The sequence below is a fragment of the Eleutherodactylus coqui genome, chromosome 9 (assembly GCF_035609145.1).
Source record: "Eleutherodactylus coqui strain aEleCoq1 chromosome 9, aEleCoq1.hap1, whole genome shotgun sequence".
Taxonomy (NCBI): Eukaryota; Metazoa; Chordata; class Amphibia; order Anura; family Eleutherodactylidae; genus Eleutherodactylus; species Eleutherodactylus coqui.
Genome location: NC_089845.1, coordinates 82832952 through 82857015, shown reverse-complemented (window position 1 = coordinate 82857015; position 24064 = coordinate 82832952). Strand labels below are relative to the sequence as shown.

The 24064-nt window shown below is 45.3% G+C and overlaps 1 protein-coding gene across 2 annotated transcripts in view; it reads right to left on the bottom strand.

The window, feature by feature from the left end:
- The window catches only part of ABHD3 (abhydrolase domain containing 3, phospholipase), a 64525-nt gene that overhangs the window by 26195 nt on the left and 14266 nt on the right, over positions 1 to 24064 (bottom strand). For both annotated transcript variants that reach the window (XM_066579635.1, XM_066579634.1), the window contains exons 4-5: positions 17997 to 18042; positions 6111 to 6223 (exon numbers count right to left, since the gene is read on the bottom strand). In XM_066579635.1, the coding sequence (XP_066435732.1) occupies positions 6111 to 6223; positions 17997 to 18042 (159 nt within the window). The remainder of the gene's footprint in view (positions 1 to 6110; positions 6224 to 17996; positions 18043 to 24064) is intronic.

The window sequence follows — 24064 nt, the reverse complement described above, 5'->3', positions numbered from 1 at the left end:
CCTTGAAAAAATCTAAGAGTAAAAGAATCTGAGGAGAAGAAAAATTTGAGAACAAATCTAATAACAACCAACCATCTAATTATCTATATAAGTTTGGTGTAACACTCCAGCTATATGTACCCACTATGTTCATGCTACCACTAGGATGTATATTATTTATAGTAATTGCATGCTTTAGTATCATCTTTAGTCTTTTATGCAACAATACTACTATTTTTTATGCAAATTTCTATGGATTCATTGCTTGATGCATTGTAGTTTTTATATCTTATTTGTTTTATGTATAACAACTCTTAAATTATCTATATGTATTTACATACATTTTTAATATCTATACTTATAAGCATTTATATTTTTATTAGTCCTTAATATGCTATTTTATATATATTTCTTTATTTCTATTAAGCATTTTTTGTTATTTATTACATTTTTTGCAGCATGGCTCACCCTCTGCCCCTCCCCCCCTCCCTCCGTCATCCTAGAACATGTTTGTCACTACAATACACCTCCTATCTATTAGTGCTTTCCTGCCTAACCCATACATTTTTTAACCAAGCATAGTCTAAACTCATCATCATATGTTACTCACCTAATCCACCTTTCCCAGACAAGTCAGATCCTCTGTGCATACAGACTGCATAATGCGCTGTCTAAGCCTACCAGCTGACAGCTCCTGCATTCCTCCAGCTCTGACGTAGTCACACACTGAAGCCCTGCCGTTACCACGTCCGGACACAGTTTACTTGATATGTGTCTACAGGACCTGCGGAGCACATGACTAGTCATGTGCCCCTGCTGTGTCACTCTCCAGCCCAACACCCGCCCCCCCCAGCAGTCATGTGATACCCAACGTTCTCTTGCAGTGACTCCCCTGCTCCTCCTAGAGCCCTTCTCATACAGCGTTCCTCTGTCATTTCTCCAGGGGATCTATTTAGCCATCAGTCATTTCCTTTTTTTCACCTTTTTTTCACCATCCTATATCATCCTCCACCCCCCGAGCCACGTGACCACACACGTGACCCAAAAGGGGCGGTAACTAGCAGACGCTGCCTCCACTCATTCAGTCATGTTCACTATAAATGTAACCATGTTTTACCACCCTGTATGCTTGATAAAGGCTGATGTTTCAGCCGAAACGCGTTGCACCCTGTGAATAAAGAACCTTTATAAACGTCATAACCTGGACAAGCCTTATTTCTACGAGCTGACCTGGATTTTCAGGGGTGTCATTTGCACTGACACCCCTGCTAAGTAAGTTCCTTCTGCCTTCTCATTTCGCCTATCCGATCACTGGAGCACGGGGGTTTTTTCTAAATTGTTGAAAAATAAATCTTTGCTATTCCTATTCCTAAACCCAAGTCACCACACACCCATATGGTGCAGCCTGGGTGCCACGCCTGAATCCCAAGCCCGGACTCAATGTCTCTGTTCATCACGAGGCCACAGTTCTGTAGTTACCTTCATTGAAGACAGTGTGCACTCAGAGTCACCTAACTGAACACTGTCTTCAATACCAACACACTTGTCCACATGGCAGTCTAAGGGCGAGCACCCACTGGCGTTTGCGTTGGTAGTGCGTGAAAAACGCAGCGTTTTCGCATCTACGCGTTTGCGTTTTCGCGCGTTTTTCGCTGCGTTTTTTTAACGCAAAACGCGGAGAATGTCTCATCCTAAAACGTTGCATAGCGTTTCTATACCAACACACCCTACAGCACCTGTGAAGAATGCCCGCCCTTCCACAGTCTTCATTACTGTTGTCTGCAAAAACGCCACGCGACGCGCGCGAATTGCGTTGCGTTTTTTCCGGGAGCATTGAAAACCATGTGAGAAGTTAGATTAAAAAAAGGAGCCAGAGTGAAAGGACAGCAGCGAGGCGATTTTGCGGGGCGGGGCGATTTTAAAAACGCCAGTGGACATGAGCACACTTTATCTCTATGCCTGTGCAGGAAAAACGCAAAACGCAGGTAAAAAAACGCCAGTGGGTGCTCGCCCTTACTCAGCTGCCTACGTATAAACAGCTTTATGTCCAGTTTGGTCACCTAGCAGAAATGTCTCACACACTTCAGCCATGTCAAGGTTAATTTCGCTTCCCCTGGAACCTCATCACTCACTGTAGCAGGATCAGCACTCTGCTCCATCACCGGCTCACAGTGTTCAACACTCACAACTCGTTATCTTTTGTAGGTATAAGAATTCGAGTGAATTCAATGAATGGCCGAGCGCTGCCTGTTATTGGCTGAACCCTGTGACCAATCACAGGCAACGCTCAGCTATCATTTATTGAATGGCTTAGCACTGCCTGTGATTGGCTGAGCGCTCAGCCAATCAGATACAGATCTTTCAGCAGGCTGGGATTTTAAATCCCCGCCTAATGAAAGAACTTCAGAGCAGTGCAGGGAGAAGATGCTGGGCCCTGGCAGCGGTGAACAGGTGAGTATATATTTTCTTTATTTTTTACACATTCTATGGATGATTTTCAGGGAAGGGCTTATATTTAAAGCCCTTCCCCAAAAATCACTGCAAGGTTGCCAGTAGCCCATTGCATTCAATGGGGCCGCTGGCAGCAGTGGCAGGCCCACTGAAAGGAATGGCAGAACAGATTAACGCCATTTTCATTCATTTCAATGGGGAAACTGGTTTTGATATATGAGTGTTTTGGGTTAAGAGCTTCGTCAGGGAACGAATTAAACTTTTAACCCATGGCACCACTGTATCTACTTCTAATTTAGTAGTCCACTCTTGCTGCTGCACCAGGTACATCTGTAGAAGTTTCTCCATTGTAACACCACAGCAATGACCGTCTTTCATCTAGAGCAAAGACTCTCTCATACACACTGCAATTTGAGCTTCTGGCCCAGTAAATCTCTGCAATCCCCGCAGCAGATTTTTCACATGCAGTTTTTTCAGCTTTCAGACATCCCAGCTCTTAAACTGCAACAGATTTATCAGTGGAAGTCAGCCCTTTCCACTCACCACGGGATACCAGGCCTTTCTGGACACCGTAATAATGTTGCGCACCATTTTGTTCCCCGCATCCAAAACACCATATGTGACAACTCAGGGGTTGTTAGATCATCAGATTGCCATTTTTCCTCCACCAGATGGATGGTTCTACACCAGTAAACCACGTCCAGGCGAGATGTTTAGTAAATCCATCCTTTATGGTGGTAAATCAACAGCAGTCCTAAGACAATCCTCACACTGTTATTAATCATCATAATGTACATAAATAGAAAGAAATCCCTGACCGTCTGGTCGCTGAATACCATCAACTTTAACCCCTCAATGCCCGCCCATATGTCTTTTGACAGCATCCATTAAGGGGCTTTATACTGCAGCGCCGTCTTTTGACGGCACTGCATTAGAAGCCCGGCGTAGATTTCCCATGCCAGGGAGAGCAGGTGTTCGGCTGGAAAATCGCAAGTTTTTGCGATGCGGGAAATCTTTTTCCCCATTGCACTGCATGGGCGACATAAAAGAGCAAAATGCTGAAACAATTTTGCTGCTGCGATTTTTATTCCTCGCATGGCAGCCTGCCCTAAAACATTGCAAGTGAAAAGGTTGTCATTGAACATCATGTGTGGCACTTTCTTGTGAGAGCTCGCACTCTTGCATCACATTAAAAACGTGCGATCTCCTCGCTAGTGGAAAGGGGCCCTTACAGGGTTATTCAAAAAGGAGCAGGTTTGGGGATTCAATTACAAATAATCCTTTATATACAGTGTGACATTTTTATGGTCTTTAAATTGATGTAGGTTCACAGACTTGGTGCCCCCACTGTTCCTTGATCAGAGTGCTTAGATGTTATAAATTATAATCTGTTATAAATCTTTTGGAGAGATTTAAGGCCCATTTAGACACAACAATTCTCGCTCAAAATTCACCCAAAGCTGTCTTTTGAGTGATAACCGTTGCGTCTAAATGCACAGACCGTGCAGTTTTTGTGCACAAGTCATTCACTGTTCAATTCTAGTTTTCTTGAATTGAGCGATGAACTCTTATTAGCGGTGCAGGCTGTTATCACAGTCGGCAGCGCTAATAAGATTCTTTCAGCTCGTGTCCTGCTGGTAGTTCACAGCGGGACGTGAACTGTAAGTGCGGAGAAAAATGCAGCTGTTGCAGTGCTTGAGGGGGTTCAAAGAAGGGCTTCAAAATTATTTAATGGAATAAGAGGACTGGAATTGACAGAGAGGCTATGAAAATTAGGAAAAGATGGCTAAGGGGTGACCAAATAACTATGTATAAATACATGAGAGGACAATACAAGGATCTCTCCCAGGATCTGTTTATACCCAGGACGGCTACGGTAACAAGAGGGAATCCTCTACGTCTAGAAGAAAGCAGGTTTCATCACCAACACAGAAGGGGGTTCTTTACTGTAAGAGCAGTTAGACTGTGGAACTCTCTGCCTGAGGACGTGGTGATGGCAAAATCCATAGAGGAGTTTGAGAGGGGACTGGATGTCTTTCTTGAGCGGAAGGATATTACAGGATATAGACATTAGGTGACCAGCAGGTTGTTGTTCCAGGTCTTAAATTCAGGTAGGAACTATCAAACGTTGATCCAGGGATTATTCTGACTGCCATTATGGAGTCAGGAAGGATTTTTTCCCCTGAATGGGCTAATTAGCTTCTGCCTCTTGGGGTTTTTGCCTTCCTCTGGATCAACAAGGGGGTTGAAACAGTCTGAACTAGATGGACATTATCTTTATTCAGCCTAACATATTATGTTACTATGATTGCTTATGCAGAACAGCTGTATTATTCGCCGAGCTATAGTGGCGGTGTCCCGCTTTGCCTGCATAGCTTTTAAGTAGCTACTTAGCTACTATAGAGCAAAGATGATCGCTCACAACTTTCACTCACACTGTCGTTTGAGCGATTTTTTTGAGCGATCATCTGTCAGTGTAAATGTGGTTTCAGTCCTGTATTCAAAGAACCAAACAAGCCTGGGATGCATCAGGTCTATGAATTGGCAAGCTATCAGCTATAATTTATGCTAGTTTCTGGTGTAAGTTAAAATACTGCAAATCACATAGAAGGTGGAGCGCTGAACGAGAAGCCCATGATCCAGCAAGACGTTTTTCAGTGTAAAAGCTCTGCACGAGTAGTAACGACCTTAGCGGTGATGTCAGCGCTCGTACAGTCGTTTAAACAACTGTCGGACCATGTAAATGCCCATTATACACCTTCTCAACCAACTTCTTTTATTGCTTGATTCAAATCATCCTACCATTCTGTGTCCACAGCTCCCATGCAGATCTATGAGTTTACATAGTACCAGACTACAAATACATTCTGTGCACTCAAGTCCTTCAGGCAAATATCCCCTACTTCTTGCTAACATATGTTTAGCGGTAAACAAGAAGTAGGGAACAGAGAAAAGGTGTGTGATTGCAGCATGAGTCTACAGATACGTCTTTCACTTCTTCATCATTCAGTTACTGCAGGCAGAAAACGAAATGACATATCGTTAGGTATAAGCAGGCAGTCATTAACTTATGGACTGCCTGTTTACTGTGAATGGAGGCGGGCGGGCAGGAATGACCTCTGGACCGCTCCGCCACCATTCATTAGCGATGACAGTTCCTATGTTATCATTGGGATGGCTGGTCAGGCATCTGTTGCCCGACATATTGTCCCATGTAAAAGCATCCTCAGGGCTCAGTCACACAGGCGCATCGGCACCCGTATACCAGCGCCGATGCGCCCGTGTGACTGACAGACGACGGCCGTACCTGAAGACGGCAGTCTCTCTCCAGCGCTGATCATAGAACACATGACCGGCAATGGAGCCGGTCACATGTTCTTCCTCCCGGCGCTGCAGAGTGACGTCCATCTTCAGGTACGGCCGTCTGCTGGCTGCAGTAACATGGGCGCCGATGCGCCTGTGTGACAGAGCCCTCAGACTGCATAGGAGTTGTAGGAAATATTTAATCACAGCGCAAACCCTATAAGTAGGATTGTTCTTTTTGTTTCTCTAATATGAGGAACAATTCATATGGATTTTTGTGCAGAACAGCTGATCATATCCATATGCAATGGAAAATAACATATGTCATAGAATATTTTACAGTAAGCAGATTTAAATGAGATTGCAATGGATCTTACCCGCCCATGGAAACACCAGCTGCCATAAGGGGAGCTTCTGGGTATAGTGTATGCACATGCTGTACAACTGTCTCCAGATCTTCTGTGTTAGCAGCACAATATGTCCTTGGTGTCTAAGTTAGAAGACACTACAATAAGAATAACTGCCAGTTAAGGTCACAGTCAGTCTTAAAGTTAACATCAAGGACACAGCAATTATAAACTTGTTCACATGCCAGCATATGTGTAAAAGCTTTCCACAGCACTGTTTAATCAAGAGGCCGTTAGCATGTACGTGAAGAAGGTTCCCAACATACATGCTAGACATTTCCCATAAGATGTTCTTTTGGCCTCCATCAGCCCAGTATATATTAGTGTACCACAAGGAAAAAAATATATGGAATAATAGAAGAGATTACACTATTCCATGACAGAGAGTCCAGATAAGAAGTTTTTTTAGCATGGTGAAAAACAAGTTTGGTACAGTGTTAGGGCGAGCACCCACTGGCGTTTTTTTACCTGCGTTTTGCGTTTTGCGTTTTGCGTTTTTCCTGCACAGGCATAGAGATAACATGTGTTCCTGTCCACTGGCGTTTTTTTTGCGTTGCGTTTGCGTTTTTAACATAGGAGCTGTCAGTTGCATATGTGTCCTTATTTTTCTCCATGGAAATTAATGGGAAAGCCGCGAAAACGCCGCGAAAAACGCTGCGGAAAACGGGCGGAAAAAACGCGGGAAACGCGGCGAAAACGCTGTGTTTTTTTCCCGCGGAAAACGCAAACGCCAGTGGGTGCTCGCCCTTAGCCAGTAGACTAGAATGTGATTGTTCCCAGCAAGAGAAACCAAGTAATCTTGTAGATATGATACCTTTTAATGGCTAACAAAAATACATGATGTTATAGTGAGCTTTCAAATCTACTTGAGATTCTTCTTCAGGCTTCTAACACGATAGATCTGAAGAATTATACATATATACATGCACATAAAAGGATATAGACATAGTATGATACATTTGTGTTAAAACTGTGACAGATATTCAGACCTGTGTTCAGAGTATCAAAGATGGTCATTATTTTGTATTCCCACACTCTTCAGTTTGTTTGGAATCTGAAGTTGCTTTTTAATAAACGGTAATAACCCCCATGTGTGCTATTTTGTCTTTGGCTACAAAAATGCTTAGGTACAGGTGAGCTTGTCTCTGGTGCTGTATTTATGCTATGAGCTTGGTTCTGGTAAACAGTTCTGGTGGTGGCATGCTGCTAACCTGCAGTCTTCTGCACAAGCAGAATACGTTGAGTCTGCTTATTAGTGATATATACATATATATATATATATATATATATATATACCTTTTGGCGTTGTTTAATGTTTACATTGGGATCTTTTTTCCAGTGTACAGTTACCATTATGTTAAGGCAGACAAAAAAGTCTAGTGAACAAAGCTTTAGAATAGATATACAGATAGATGTCATACTCTCAAAACAAACATGACAGGATGAGAGGGTCTGTAATATGTAAAACAAGCTGTTCCTTTAGGCACAGGGGTCACTTGCCTATAGGTGACCATGCTTCAGCGATCCCAATAACTAAAGGTCCACTTACACGGGACAAATGGTGGGGCAAACGATGCACGACACTCGTCCCTGTGTGTCTTCGCTCCCGTGCTCCTGCACAGGAACTAGTATCACTGGCTTGCTCATAGAGTTGCCAGCAGGGGGCAGGGCAGTGAAGGAAATTTCACTCCTTGCTCTCCCCCGCCCCTCTGCATTGACTTAACACAGCGGCCAATCAGTACTGAATGACTCCTATTTACACTGAACGATCAGCAATCAGCTTATTGTCCATTTTTTATGATGCATAAACAATGGACGATCAGCTGATCGTTCAGTGTACATAGCAGCCGTTCAGTACTGAACGGCCGCTGTGTTAAGTCAATGCAGAGGGGCGGGGGAGCGCGAGGAGATAAATCTCCTGCAGCCGCCCCGCTGTCAGCCAGCGATATTAGCTCCTGTGCAGCAGCACAAGAGCGAGTATGTGCGGGGACGAGTGTTGGTCATCATTTGCCCAACATTCGTCCCATCTAAATGGGCCTTAACTTTCCCATTCCTGATCCACTCCTAAAGCTGGAGAGGGATTAAAGAGGGACAACATTTCAAGTAATAAGAAGTAGCCCAGGTACCCGATAAAGAACGCGTGCAATACAAAACGTGACATTATAAGTATGAAAAGATATTATCAGAACATACGCATAAATACGTGGAAGCACACCGATGATGATTAATGCTATGTTACTGTATTTACTTAAAATAGTCAAATTCAATGATCCTTGCATTGAACATTTTTATTATATAACTTTAGTGTGCTCTGGCGCTGCAGCTACTCGAGCAGCGGCTACTTTAAGTTTGGCTGTTGTCCTTCTGCCCAAACAGGTCCTTCGCTCGCTTGGCATCTTATATCTAAAACACAAAGTCTGTTTCTTTGTGTCGCATACAAATCCCTAGTTCTGGTCCGATTTGAGTAAAAGTTGGCATTTTTTGTTGCCAATAGCAACCACCTCTCAGACAGGTGTTTTTGAACCGCGTGTTCAAAAGGGTTCTACAGCGTTTTTAACGCACCTGATCTTTGCAATGGGTGATGTGGTGCGTTAATAATCGCTGAAACGCACTAAAATGGAGCGTTCAAATGCTCCATAGAAATCAATGGAGGCACTTTGCAGGGTTTTTAGTGGGCGTTTCAAACGCTGCGCTAAACACTGTAAAAAAAAAAAACACATGACATTCTTATATATGAATTGGCTTGAGCTGCAGTACCAAACACATCCAAAGAACATGAGTGGCGCTGTTTCAATTAAATGTTCAACTATGATCTTGCTAGGTGAATGAGATATTTTCTCAGCAGACATTAACAGGTTAAATCTTGGCTCTTTAACCGTCTTATCTATCTATTGTAATATGTATTACGCTGAGAATGCTGGATGGCGGAGCGGCCACATGGAGATCTCTGGAGACCTCCTTGTATTGTCAGGAAGCATTTGATCAGTGTATAAAGAAGATGCTTCCTCCAAACAGAAACATTTCCCTGCGAGCCAACATATATTTCACCTTTCTCTATTTTCTCGCAGCACTTCACAGCCGCAGCAACTCCAGTGAGAACATCTAAATTTAATATGGGATTAACACCTTGGGAAACAGAACATTAAACACAGAGCAGGCGCTTAACATAGCGAGATATTTAAAGCTGATTACCATATCTGCTCACACTGCGGGTTTATTTAGTGAATGGACTTGAGCTGTGTTAATAAGGATTTCAAGCAGCTTGCCACAAATGTGCATTATGGCCCTTTCTAAAGCATACTGAGCGCTTCATTATCCAGGTAAAAAAAGCTTCCACAGGTTTAAAAAGCTTTGTGCAACTTTGTGGGGGTAAAGTTGATGCTTTTATGAAATATAAAGAAAAATTCCTCTGCTCTTTTGGGGGTAGATGCACACGGATACATTTTACGACTGATTTTCGGACTGAAAAATTGGTCCACAATTCGACCAATAGTACCCGTTCGTAACAAGTAGCAGCGTGTGAGCCGCCAGGAGCTGTATTCAGGGAACAAACCTCACGCTGTTTCCTGATTACTTTTGCTTTGATCTGCCAGTGGGGCTGACAGCTGAGAACAACTGATACAATGTTATCAGCTGTTATCAGCTCTCCCCCAGCAGAGCACAGCATGCGGTCCTGCTTATCAGCTGTTCTGCCAAATTATGGTTTTCAAGCAGAACTGAAAACCGTCGTTCGGCAGAAAACTTAAAGATGGGTCCATTTAGACAAAAAGATTATCTCTCAAAAGACGGCTTTTAAACGAATTTTGAGCGATAATCGGTGTCTAAACGGGACTTAAGTATACGTAAGGAAGTGGTAGAAATCAGATACTGTATCTATATACACATTACCCCATGTGTTTCAGAAAAAGTATATTTTGAAGTTTCACTGAGGAATGAAGCTCCGAGTTACGGAACGGGTTAGGTTAGGGCATGCTGACTGACAGCTCTCTTCCTATGCTCAAAGGGGGAGAGAGCTATCAATCTTCATGCTGCAAGTGGGGTGACTGGGAACTTAGTTCCTGAGTCAAACTCAACAGCTCATATATGTTATCTGTATAGCAGTATTGTTCATAGAGGAGAGACTTTACCTTGTAGAAAGCATTACCTCTATGCAATGGAGGAGTAGGGGACAGAGAAGACTGGGGATTTAATGGATATAGGTCCACTTTATAGGTTATCAGTGGAGCTTTATTGATTATCCATCTTTCCCTTATATATTAACCCCTGTTTGGGTGAGAAACCCTACTCCTATTTGGAGTTTAAAAGCTATGGAAACCTTTATGCACGAAAAAAATCAAAATACCCATATGCTACTGCAAAAATAAAAATGATGCATTTATCTGTTTTTTGCTTTGAGTTTTCATTTTCATGCACTTAGAAAACCTCATAATTGCTTTGCCTCAAGTCCTCTATTTAGATTTCTGTCTGGGGATCACTCTTAGCACTGATCAGCACAAGCTCAGCTCACCCTCCGCTCTGTCAGAGGCAGTATAGCCAAGCCAACTGCAACAATACTAGATGATGCTCTCTATCTATTTCTTTTACTTTTTATTACTGGGTGTAGATTGGTAATGGTGGAACAGACAAGTACAGTGTAGTTGATCACAACATAATGTTATCTCTAGATCAAATGATAGGGTGGTAGGAGATGAGCTGGGCAAAAAACGGAGACTAAGGCCGGCAGCACACAAATGGACTTGCATTGCGAAATCTGCAGCAAATATCATTCGTTACATCCTATGGAAAACTGCTGCTTCCTGCACACTTGCGGAAACCAATTGCGGTTTCTGCGAACGGAGGAAAAATCGTAGCATGTTTCATTTTTGTGCAGATTCCGCAAAGAAGCTGTCCGACTGACGGTCCTTCTGCAATGACATTATGGAAAAGTCGCAGGTACTCGCGTCATTGCCCAGTGACAGCAAGGGAAAAGCAGGAATTTAAAAGAAAACTGTATTGTGCATGTCCAACGGTGAGCCGTGTGGACCATCCGCAGTACAGGGGAAAAAAGTAGCAGGTAAGTGCGGACGGCAGACAGGCAAAGGGTCGGATTCTGCTGCAGGCTCCCACATGCGAAATCCGACCTGTCCGTGTGCAAGTGGCCTAACTATACTATGGGCAGGTGGGAGGGGTGCAGATGATATGGATGTAGAGAAAAGTATAATAAAGCAGTAGTACTAGAAGGTGCAGCATGTTAGGGCATGGAGGCTGGTGAGAGTGATCAGCATCTCCCCACACTGTCAAAGCTATCTGCAATACGTTTTCACCATCCAGACATATCAAAGAGTTTGTTATCCTCTTTCACTACTTATGACTTATAGTGGCTGCAATAAACAATTAAATATACGCTTTCCACAGACTGCACTTCCCTGTGTGGAAGACTCACATGAACTTAAAAATCATTATGTGCTGCCTTCTTCCTGCCACAAAGTGGTCGTGTCTCACAAATCCCTAACTGTGTAATGTGCTACTCTAACAGAATGATGGATTTTGCTAATCTAAAAAAAAATGGCAACTGCATTGGACCATATAAATGGTATGCTACTTTCCCTGGTTTTATTTGTAGGTTTAGTCCCAAGAGAGGTGCATTCTTAAAGGTAGGTACCCATCTTTTCCAGGTTAGTGTTCGGACCCTCCTGAAAGCTTAGTTATTTGGACATTGGTAGATGGGCCAATATGATTTGATCAAATTATATACCAAGAACCTTGCATTATTTAATGTGGTTAGAGTATTTATTATAGATCTGTATACTTCTGATAGCAAATGTATTTTGAGTGCAAACATAGTAACAGATGAAAAAATCTGTATAAACTTGATACTGCTACGATTGAGCTGATCCAGAAGGTTCACCGTAATGCATCTTTTACTGCATGGTGAACGCCAATAAAACAAGAAAACAGGTGGAATTTGTGTGTGTGTGTGTGTGTAGGGGGGGGGGGGGGGGGGTTGTTTCTTTTTTTTAACATACCCCTGCCCTCCCAAAAAAGCTGTACAACACATTATACGTACCCCAAAATAGTGCAATTAAAAAATGCAATTTGTCTTGCAAAAGACAAGCTTGTTATGTCGATGATTAAATAAAAACGTTGTGACTCTTTCAATGGCCGATAAAAAAAGTGCATTAAAGTGCAAAATAGGCCCGTCACTTAGGGGTTAAAGGGGTTTTCCAAGTTATATTTTTTCTAGGCTGTCTGTAATGAAAAACAATAAAACAGCCTATAATCACCTGATCCAGCTACCCGATGCTCCAGCGCTGCCTCTGTGCTTACCTCACCAGATCAAGCCGCAGAGTCAGCCTGACAATTGAACGTCACAGACTGCTGCAGCCAATCACAGATCACAATAGTTGGCCACTGAAGTCCATGATTGGCTACAACAGCCTGTGACATCCCGTCAACAGATAAATACAGCCGGCAGGGTGAATGGAGAGGGGTACTGGAGCAACAGGAATCCGGAACCAGTGAGTATAGGCTGTTCTATTGGTTTTCAGCACAGCCAGCATACTTAATGGGAATAAATATAACTCGGAAAACCCCTTTAAGGGCGCCCACCCACTGGCGTTTGCGTTGTTAGTGCGTGAAAAACACAGCGATTTCGCATCTACGCGTTTGCGTTTTTCGCGCGTTTTTCGCTGTGTTTTTTTTACGCAAAACGCGGAGAATGTCTCATCCTAAAACGTTGCATAGCGTTTCTATACCAACACACCCTACAGCACCTGTGAAGAATGCCCGCCCTTCCACAGTCTTCAGTAATGTTGTCTGCAAAAACGCCACGCGGCGCGTGCGAATTGCGTTGCGTTGCGTTTTTTCCGAGAGCATTGAAAACCATGGGAGAAGTTAGATTAAAAAAAGGAGCCAGAGTGTAAGGACAGCTGCGATGCGATTTTGCGGGGCGGGGCGATTTTAAAAACGCCAGTGGACATGAGCACACTTTATCTCTATGCCTGTGCAGGAAAAACGCAAAACGCAGGTAAAAAAACGCCAGTGGGTGGGCGCCCTAAGGGCTCCTTTAAAAGATTACTCAATTCTCATTTATGAATAAAATATACTATTTTTCAGCATCCTAAATTCTTTTATTAGTGTCTTAATAAAAATTCCAAATCCGTATCCCATTCTCAAGCGAGGAAGCAATATGTGATCTCAGGAATGTACAAGCTATGAGCGGTATTTCCACAAGCTCAGCGCACAAACAAACCAGAGTTCACTGCACGTTTCTTCCAGTTTGCATATAGTGAAAAGACTTTCAAGCCAATGCCTGGTACTGTCTGCATACTAAACCACTGTGAATAGGCTAACAGGGAGAAACAATGCAGAAAGGAAGGGGTCTGCAGAAGCCTCAGACAGTGGGGGCATCCGGATTGGTCTCTATGGTCACAGTTTGTCTCAAATTCTACAGTGGTGAGAAATCTTTTTTTAAAGGAAAAACCTAATAGAAGTAACCTCCTGATATGTCATAGGTATGTAGTGACCCAGCACATCATCCTGGTCCCCTCCATAAATGTCATACATGTTTGTCTCATGTAGATGCACTGTGAAAAGCCTGTCTTGTGATTTCCAGTGTGTGTGTTGCACAGCTGCGGCGCTTGAAAGGTTAAAGGAGATGTCCCGCGCCGAAACGGGTTTTTTTTTTTTAAACCCCCCCCCCCGTTCGGCGCGAGACAACCCCGATGCAGGGGTTAAAAAAACCACCCGCACAGCGCTTACCTGAATCCCGGCGGTCCGGCGTCTTCATACTCACCTTCTGAAGATGGCCGCCGGGATCCTCTACCTCCGTGGACCGCAGCTCTTCTGTGCGGTCCACTGCCGATTCCAGCCTCCTGATTGGCTGGAATCGGCACGTGACGGGGCGGAGCTACACGGAGCCGCTCTCTGGCACGAGCGGCTCCATAGAAGACTGCTGAAGACCCGGACTGCGCAAGCGCGGCTAATTTGGCCATCGGAGGCCAAAAATTAGTCGGCTCCATGGGAACGAGGACGCTAGCAACGGAGCAGGTAAGTAAAAAACTTTTTATAACTTCTGTATGGCTCATAATTAATGCACAATGTATATTACAAAGTGCATTATTATGGCCATACAGAAGTGTATAGACCCACTTGCTGCCTCGGGACATCTCCTTTAACTTTAATAAAATCATTGCCTGCATGTAAATGTATCAGTTTGTCATGTCATGTGGTATGAGTGAAGTTATACATAGGAGTGCTTGAGAGTGGGAAAGAGTGGTCTTCGATCTTGTCTGCTGAGAGAGTCTACAACACAGAGCCACATGGAAGCACCTTCAGCTTCCTTGTGGTGAAGATGGAAGCGGAGGAGAGATATCCCGTGATGACTGAATTCTGGATGTGAGTGGAGTGAGCCCCAATCAGAGAGTGAGCAGTTGTGAGTAATTCTCCAGACAAGGCCAGTTCAGAGGTACTAATTAAATCCTCCAGTTTTCCAATGCGGCCGTCCAGAGCCAGGTCCACCACGTAGAAGTACTCCCTTCAAGCTAATAATTGCTGACAGAGTGTCTGTGGAGTGAACCTAGCCCTTTTCTTCCTCCGGAGTGTTCCCCTTTCAGGAGCGGTTCCTGGCAGATAACATAGACTGCAGGACCGGTGTTATCCTGAGTTTTCTCCCTGACCTCAAACTTCTTGTCTTGCCTACACTGCACAAACCTCAATGAAACTGCCTTGTAATAATTGTTTTGCAAGTTTGCCAAAGTGAAGTTTATACCGAGCCCTAACCGTTCCTAGGGACCCGAGGTACTCAAAGACTGTCTGTCTGAAATTATTCTCTACCGTGTATTATTCCGGTGTGTAGGAACGGTGGCCTCACCCGTGACAATTACTACCCCCAATCTCCTGTTTATTGGCATTCCCTATCCTAGGGGTTATACTCTGGCCTTGACTGCGTGCTGTCCCTCTGGGAAAGGAGTCTGGTAAGTGCCGCCGTGACAAGCCATCACTTAACCCTCCCAACTCTCTACGTATTTCAGGTGTCAGGGGTCTCCCTATGGGACGCTTCAGAATCCCGTTTTTTGACATCACTACGAACAGGATCAGAGCTGTTGCACCATTTATATTCAATGGACTGTTTAATGGGCTGTTACTTAATTTTTGGTTGGGTTACCCAAGATGGCACCCATTGCAATATGCTTCTCTCTGACTCACTCCCGCCAAAGCTCTTGGCGCCAAAAGGACTACACCCTGGCCTGGCACAAAGTAGGGGGGGGGGGGACCACCCCTACTAAATGGACACGTTGGAGCCCAAAGGGGGAGGAGCTACCATCCGCTGCAGACTCCTGGGCTCAGAACACCTTTAGGTGGGCTGAAACAAAAATGGACTCTATGCATAGACGACAGAGACTATGCCCAGTCCCAGTGGCTACGGTGGAACCAGTTCCAAAGAGGCAACTCCTGTACTGGAAGGAGGATCCACAGCTAATCTGGTTACACAGCAGCCCAACGCCGATGGACGGAATTTTATACCGGGCCCTAACCGTTCCTAGGGACTCGAGGTACTCAAAGACTGTGTGTCTGAAATTATTCTTCACCATGTATCATTCCGGTGTGTAAAAACTGTGGCATCACCCGTGACAACTACTAACCCCAATCTCCTGTTTATCGGTATTCCCTAACCTAAGGGTGTCTTCGGTGGTCTGCAATTATACTCTGGCCTTGTCTGCATGTTGTCCATTCAGGAGAGGTGTCTGGTAAGTGCTGCCGTGACAAGCCATCACTTAACTCTCCCAGCTTCCGAAGTATGTCAGGTGTTCTGGGTCTCCCTATGGGACGCTGCAGATACATGTGGGGATTACCTTATTTAGGAGGGCACCCTGTGCAGAATTTACTTTTTAACACCCCTTTCCCGAGTAATTTTTCAGAATAAATACTGGACACATTCATTGGAACTCAGCAGATGATGATCACGAGGAACCCCAATCCCGTTCTCAGTTTGAGAGCTGGTTACTCATGTGCACTTGGTGTCTACAGAAGTATAAAGAAGCTGAGTGGGTTTTCTTAGTGCCTCTTTTTCTCAGCATCAGTGAAGAGCCTACATGTTGAACCTCCATCGGTCACACTTTTATGACCAGCCTAATTTGGCCATTCACATTATATTGCCTTAAAAATAGTTGTCCTGATGAGGACAGCCCTTGTCCATAAGTCCTACTGGGACATATGGATGTGATGGTGGGAATTCACCACTTGATACCTCCTTTTGTTAGCTACAATTGAGAGCCACGGAAAAGAGCTAATCTCATAGGTCGCTAGCAGCTTCTTCCCGGTAAGTTTTTTAGTATGACCTGTGCCATTCAATTGATAGATTTTTAAGAGGTTGTCTGATTAAATAAAGCCTTTAATTTATACCAGACAAGACTGCAGGAATATTCCAACAATACAATTATGGAATAGGAGTCACCCATGTATTGGGAAAATGTTTTTTTGTCTCCACTGTTGTGCATTAAAAAAGGTCCTGCTTCAGCCTCAAATGAAAGGAAAAGGTGCGCTCAGATGTTTGCAGAACCAGTGTCTCTGGGCAGTGTCTGCTGTTTTTGACAGCAGCCATCTGGTCGCCATGGCCACAATTGTGACTGTTAACCCTTTAAATGCCTCGAATGGCCCTCCTGTGATGAAATTGTGAGGTGCTGTTCAGGTGTCACAGCAGCCAGGGGCCTTCTGAAGGCATGTGGCCTGTCTTAATAGAATGCCAGCAGAAATACCATAGACTGCAATTCTGAAGTATTGCAGTCTATGGTATAAGTTATCAAACAATCACAAGTTCTTGTCCACTATGGGGACTAAAAAAAAGTTAAAATAAGCGGAATTAAAAAAAAAATTATTATTGTAAAAATAAAGAATATTTAACCATTATTACAGGCCGTTAAAAAAAAATTGTAACCATTTCCAGGCACTTGGCTGAAGAACAGTTGATCTCACTCTGTCTCTGTTTACAGTGGTGTCTCGAACAACGAAACTGAACTGCCATGGAGTGCAACTGGGTTGTCTTCAGCTATGAATCCAGGTTTAGTATGGGCACTGACAACAGCTGTTTTTGTGTCTGGAGATCTAGAGATGAGCACCTCAATTCTGTCTGTGCTGCAGGTATGATGGTCTGCGGGGCCATGGCATATGACAGTCGGTCACCCCTAGTGTTGGTACGAGGGACAATGACAGCTCAGTGATATGTTCAGGACATCCTGCAGCCACATGTGTTCCTCTCATGGCAGGGCTTCGAAGAGCTAATTTCCAGCAGTCGCTTTCCAATAGGTTGCGCTGTGGAGGTACTCTTCCATCGGCTATTTGTATACATGAATTTGTGACAACTGTTGAAATGCTTTAGAATTCTAATAACTACCCTAAGGCCTCATGTCCACGGGCACGCACATATCATGAGTGCAGAATCCCGCAGCGGATTCCTGCCGTACCCGCAGACATGAGGCAAAAAATACATTTAACTCACCTGTCCGGACCCGGCGCGGGTCTACTTTGTCACGGCTGGATCTTCTTTCTTCTGCACGGGGGATGCACTCGGCACATCGGGCGTCGTGCCGCGCGCATGCGCCGGGCCTTTATATATTTTTTTAATTCTGCTGCTTTCCTGTGAATCTGCGGCACGTCCACAGTGTCAGCTGCGGGTGTGCCGTGGGCCGAACGGTTTCCATTGACTTCAATGGAAGCCATCCCCGTAAGATCCGCAAAAAAATAGAGCATGCTGCATTTTTTGCCCCGCATGCGGGGGGGGGAAAAATGACATCCGCAGCTATTTACATATAAGCAAAAAAACAATAAGTGCACAGAGCCAAAGACAGAAAACATTAATATATTAGAGAAAATGCTTACCAAGAGGTCTTCCCCAGCAACACCTCGATTATTGAAGACAACACACCTAAAACAACAAAATGTTAAATAAATATACACTAGCAGTGCTAAATAGCAATAGTATGATTATTGCCATAAACAGCCCCCGTCTGCCGATATGTCTAATAGCGCATGTAAGCAGGTCATTGACATTGACAAGGCTACCAATGATGGCAACGACAATCTTTTAAGTCCTGAATCCCCCTTTGGTTACATCTGCAGTTCAACCAATTATGACAAAAACACAATATACCGTAAATGTTTCAATAGATTTATAATGTATATAACTGATGAAATTACTGATTACATTAAAAAAAAAAAATTATATATAAAATATCAAAGTTCACTATAAAACATAAAACGTAATTGAGATCTGGGGAGTTTCTTGGCCATGGACCCAAAATTTCAATGTTTTGTTCACTGAGCCACTTAGTAATCACTTTTGCCTTGTGACGCGGATCTCCAGCTCGCTTGAAAAAGTATTATTCATCACCAAATTGCTCTCGGATGGTTGGAAGAAGTTGCTCTTGGAGGTGGTTTAGACACCAGTCTTTATTCTTGGCAGTGTTCTTCGGCACAACTGTGAGTGGGTCGGCTCCCTTGGATGCAACGCAATCCCACCCGTGATTGTCAGATTTCCTATATGCACATAACCTTAAGCTCTATGCACATGCATGTTTTCCAGCAATTTACAGTAGCATCCAAATATTCTAAATGCATAAGTAGGACTTTTTGAACTCTGTTCCCCATATTCACAGAAATATTAGCACATTTCATTGTCATGATGTGTTTCAGAACGCATTGTGGTTCATAGATTGCAGAAGCATATCTTCCAGCTATGAAGTATCTGCTTTGACTGGAATGACAGTGCATTATTTCAGTATAATGATTCAGTGCTTAATCTTGTGAAGGCGCCAAAAGCAATGCAAAGTTGAAAGCATCACTGCACCATCTGCTGTGTGGGTGAGATGTTTAATGTGCCAAAATGTATCTGCTGTATAACTCAATAAAAGAACATCATTAATATACTAGGAGAAGGTAAGTAAACCTTTTGGAAGTACATTGGTCTCTGGCCTGATACAATGTAGCTGATTGCTATCTAACTCATAGACCCCAAGGAAGCCAGGCACTATAAAGTTCTGTGTTAATGCCCATAAGGCAAACAAAAAGCCGGATTAGCGTCCCACCAAAGCATAACCCTCACATAGGAGCAAGGATCGCTCAGTGAATGGAGGCGGAGCAGGCCGGAGATCGCTCGAGCCGCCTGCCTCCATTCACGGTAAACAGGCAGTTGTTTATAGATGAACGACTGCCTGTTTACACGGGCTGATCGTTATTTGATTCTTATGCCTGCAGAAACTGAACGACTAGCGAATTATTATTCAGCGTTCAGTCCCTGCCGGCATTAACACTGAATAATTATCGCCCAGATTCCTGTGATCTGAGCCATTGTCATTCACTGTAAAAGAGCCGTTATTGATTAAATTAAGAACCACCTCATAACTCACAGAAAATGGAGTTAAAAATGCACCATAAACTGCAGGGCAGGCTCAATCACCATAGACCAGTGATGGCGAACCTTTTAGAGACGGAGTGCCCAAACTGCAACCTAAAACCCACTTATTTATCGCAAAGTGCCAACATGTCAGGGGGCGGAGCTTATCACGACGTATGATTTTACCCCCGTCGTTATAAAAAGCACACGGACGCTTCAAAATAGACCGGGTGCAGATTGTGACTGCTTTTTAGATGCGGAAATACTGCGGAATTTTCCACGGTAATTTCTGCCATGTGTAAACATACCCCAGCGGTAATAGGAACACCCCAAGGCGGCCCCGGCGGTAATAGGGACACCCCACGGTGGCCCCGGCGGTAATAGGGACACCCCCGAGTGGTAATAGGAACACCCCACAGCGACCCCAGGGACACCCCATGGCGGCCCCGGCAGTAATAGGGACACCCCCCAGCGGTAATAGGGAGACCCCAAGGACACCCCACGGCGGCCCCGGCGGTGATAGGGACACCCAAAGGCGGCCCCGGCGGTAATAGGGACACCCCCCAGCGGTAATAGGGAGACCCCAGGGACACCCCACGGCGGCCCTGGCGGCGATAGGGACACCCCAAGGCGGCCCCGGCGGTAATAGGGACACCCCCCCAGCGGTAATAGGGAGACCCCAGGGACACCCCACGGCGGCCCTGGCGGCGATAGGGACACCCCACGGTGGCCCCGGCGGTAATAGGGACACCCCACGGCGGCCTGCAGTAGTAATAGCGCCCCTTCCCCACCGAGACCCATATACGTACCATCCTCCTCTACTCGCCGCTGCTGCTAGCGCTGATCCCAGGTACATACTGTGACATCATTTGTGCTGCCGGACGCCTTCGGTACTGGCGTATCTTGTCACCACCCGAAGCTAGGGGTATGACAGGGTTTCCATGCAGGAATGCTTTTGTTACACCCCTAGCTTCCGATTGGCTACTTGCAAGCAGGTTCTCGCAGCAGCGTGTGCCAAGCTTTTTGCCTGGCCTCCAGGGTTACGCCAGTGCCCCCACACTCATGACACAGCCACCCCCGCTGCTGACACTGTGCTCCCAGCGCATCACACTCATGATAGTGCGCTCCCAGGCCCACCTTACCCCTGTGGCCGCTGTCACTGTACTCCCCGCTGTCCCACTCAATGCCGGCTGTGTATGGCCATGTGCCCCCGCGGCCACTGTCCTTCCCACTGTTAGCCTGCATGCCGCCGCTGTTGTTTCCCCCGCGCGCCGGCCCAAGAGGACACTGACAGCGGGGGACGAGTCCCGCTGGTGAACACTGACAGTGGCGCAGCAGCCATGGAATATGCCGGCCCGCCGCTGCAGTGAAGAAGGGAGCGTGCCGATCCGCCGGGACTAACAGCGGGGGACCAGTCCCTGCCGCGGAGCAGGCAGGGAAGATGCTGGGCTGCTACTGCAGTGAAGAAGGGAGCGCGCCATGGACACTGACAAGGCAAAGAGGGAAGACCGTCAGGGAAAGGTGAGGGAGTACGCCGAGGACATATCTCACCTGCCAGGGCCATTGGTCCTTTCTGCCGGTATTCAGTAAGTGATGAGCGGCCGATGGTGACGCGTGCCAGCAAGGAGGGCTCTGCGTGCCGCCTCTGGCACGCGTGCCATAGGTTCGCCACCACTGCCATAGACCCTGGTAGTATCAGTGTTTTTGTTTTCATGTAGTGTGCTATAGATACTGAGCGAGCCAGTGTGGCACAATGTAGTGATACAGGGCAATCCACTGCTTTGCCAGTTGGGGTTGCATTTTTGTATGGTGTGGCGCAGTTATCTATGGCTGACATCCTTGGTATCAGTTCAGATGTGCAGACTATGTTTGTTAGCAGTCACCCCTCCTCTTACCTGGGCTGGGTTGAGCTGGGTGGCTATTTATTAGTCTGCATTGAACATTTAGCTCGCTCATATTGCAATCTGGCTCTCTGCATACTACCAGGGTTCGTGGGGATTGAGCCTGCCCTGCAGTTTATTAGGTGGTGGATTTTTGGCTCCCTTTTATGTCTTTGTACATTTTTTCTCTCACCTCTCATAACACCTAATAAGAGAGGGGCTATACTGCAAACTTAGGTCTCATGTTAGGTGACCGAGGTTCGATATCTGACATTAAAAACTACATAAGCCCCCCTGACATGCTTCACCATATCTTGGTATCATCAAAGGGCAGGACGCGTGTCACCACCCGTTCTGCTGGCATCAGCGCTGAAATCCTGGACAGGGGCGTAGCTAAAGGCTCATGGGCCAGGGTGCAAACGTTTATATTGGGGCTCCCAACTTCTCTGAACCCCTTAACGCAGAGGAGCAACTTGAAGCTCCTGGGCCCCAATGCAAAACCTGCAACAGGGCCCCCAACTATAATGCTTTATTCCTAGTACTAGGCTCCCTATATGGAGAAGAGAGGCCTTATGGGCCCCCTAAGGCTCCTGGGCCCGGGTGCAACCGCATCCCCTATAGTTACGCCAGTGATCCTGGATGCCAGTTCAAAACAATGATGCTGCAGCAGTCAGGTGACTTCCGCTGACATCATCTTCCATAACAAACACCGGGACCACAGCGGGGCTGTAGTGCTAGATTGCAGTCAGAAAATCAGTAAGTATTGCTCCTTTTGTTATTTTAGCACAGTGGCGCGCTATAGGTGGAATATTGTCTGGTACACAGACAACAACTATAAACAATGAGGTGGTTCTTAATTTAGCCAATAAAGATAATGTTATAGTGAGGATCCTAATTCAGCTTTTTCTTTCCTTACGGACAATTAACACAATGATTGTTATCCAAGTCACACAAACTAAAGTAAACATCCACAGTGCAGTGAGAAAAAGTAATGGCCCTTTTACACGGGATGACAGTCGGCTAAATGACTGCATGAGTGCTGACGTCACCGTGCAGAGCATTTAGGTAGGCAGACTTCACTGCTGGATCATGGGCTTCTCGCTCAGCGCTTCACCTTCAATTTGAAGCACTGAGCGGGGAGCGTTTACACGGAACGATAAGCCTGCGATCCAGCGATGGTTTTTATGCTGATTGGAAGTCAGTGATATCAAATAGTGAATGAGTAGTAAACAACGTTTTTGTATTTACACTGGACGATTATCGCTCAATTTCGTCGATTTGAACGAATTTTGAGCAATAATTGTCCTGTGTAAATGGGCCATTAGAGACACATTAAACTGGAAGAGGCTGCAAAAGCTTTGCTAAAGACCTAGGTCTACATCAATCAATGGTTAGTCAAATTATCTACAAATGGAGAAAATTCAGCGCTGTTGCTATTCTCCCTAGGAGGGCAGAGCCTGTTAAGATTACTCTGAATATACAACAGGCAATGCCTAAAATGGTGAAAAATACACGGCCATTACAAGAGGAGAACTGTACGGCGTCATAGAGGAGCATCAACCCAGCATCAGGACTGGTCTCTGCTCCTCTGTGTGAGGTGGGCTACCGGTCTGCATGTTTCAAAGCTGCCAGAAACAGACTGTATGACTGCAGCATGAGGGCCCGATGTCCTGTAGTGGGAGCTGTGCTCACAGCACCGTGCAGCTTAATTAGCATTAACGAGAAAACACCAAGCCTGGCAGGTCTGCCATCAGTGCCAAGTTCTCTTCACAGATGACAGCAGATTCACACCAAGCACGTCTTTTGTTCATCGAGAGGCGAGGTGTGATTTAAGTGTTCCCTTAATGTTTTTCAGCAGTGTATAGGTTTACAGACGTGTATATTGAAATACAGAATTGAAGAGTCTATAAAAGCCTATTAAGTTGATTATTTACTCTTTGTATGCTGTCTACATGTTATATTGGATACATTTTGCATCTTCGGTCTTAGTGTAAAGGAGCTGCGCAAAGGTAGATGGAGGAAAGGTACGGACGAATTTAGAAGTTCCATGTCTTCCTGCAAGACCTTAAGGATGCTCTCACACGGGCGTCTGTAAAAACTGCATTTTCAAACGTGTTCAACAGCTTTTTTAACGGACCTATCGTTGCAGTGGGTGATGAGGTGCTTTAAAAATCGCTAAAACGCCCTAAGATATAGCACAAAGCGTTGGAAAATCATGGAGCTAGAAATGCCACGCTCCAATGCTCGCCTGAGAAGCCCCATTGAAATTAATGGAGGCACTACACAGCGTTTAGTGCGGCATTTGTTGCGTGTTGATATTGGCACATGAACACCTCGCTCAGCACGGACGCAGGGTAATGTTCATCACTACAGTAGCTGATAGACTTATGCACTGAAGAACAGTGCACACCAAAACTGAAGTACGTAACCCAGATGTAAGGACCGTGTGGCATCAGAGTAGACACTCAGCACGGCAACAGGGAACGTACACACAGTAGGAAATAGCCACACACCACACTATGCTGAACGGTAGCACCACTCCAGGGAGAGGGAAGCCTGGCCCTAACCTAGCAGGGGAGGTGAAGGGTCCCTGCCTAGAAGCGGAATAATCGTTTCAATAGAGATGACCCCACGGCCTTCATCCCGGAGAGATGAACCGCACAGCAAAGCAAAAC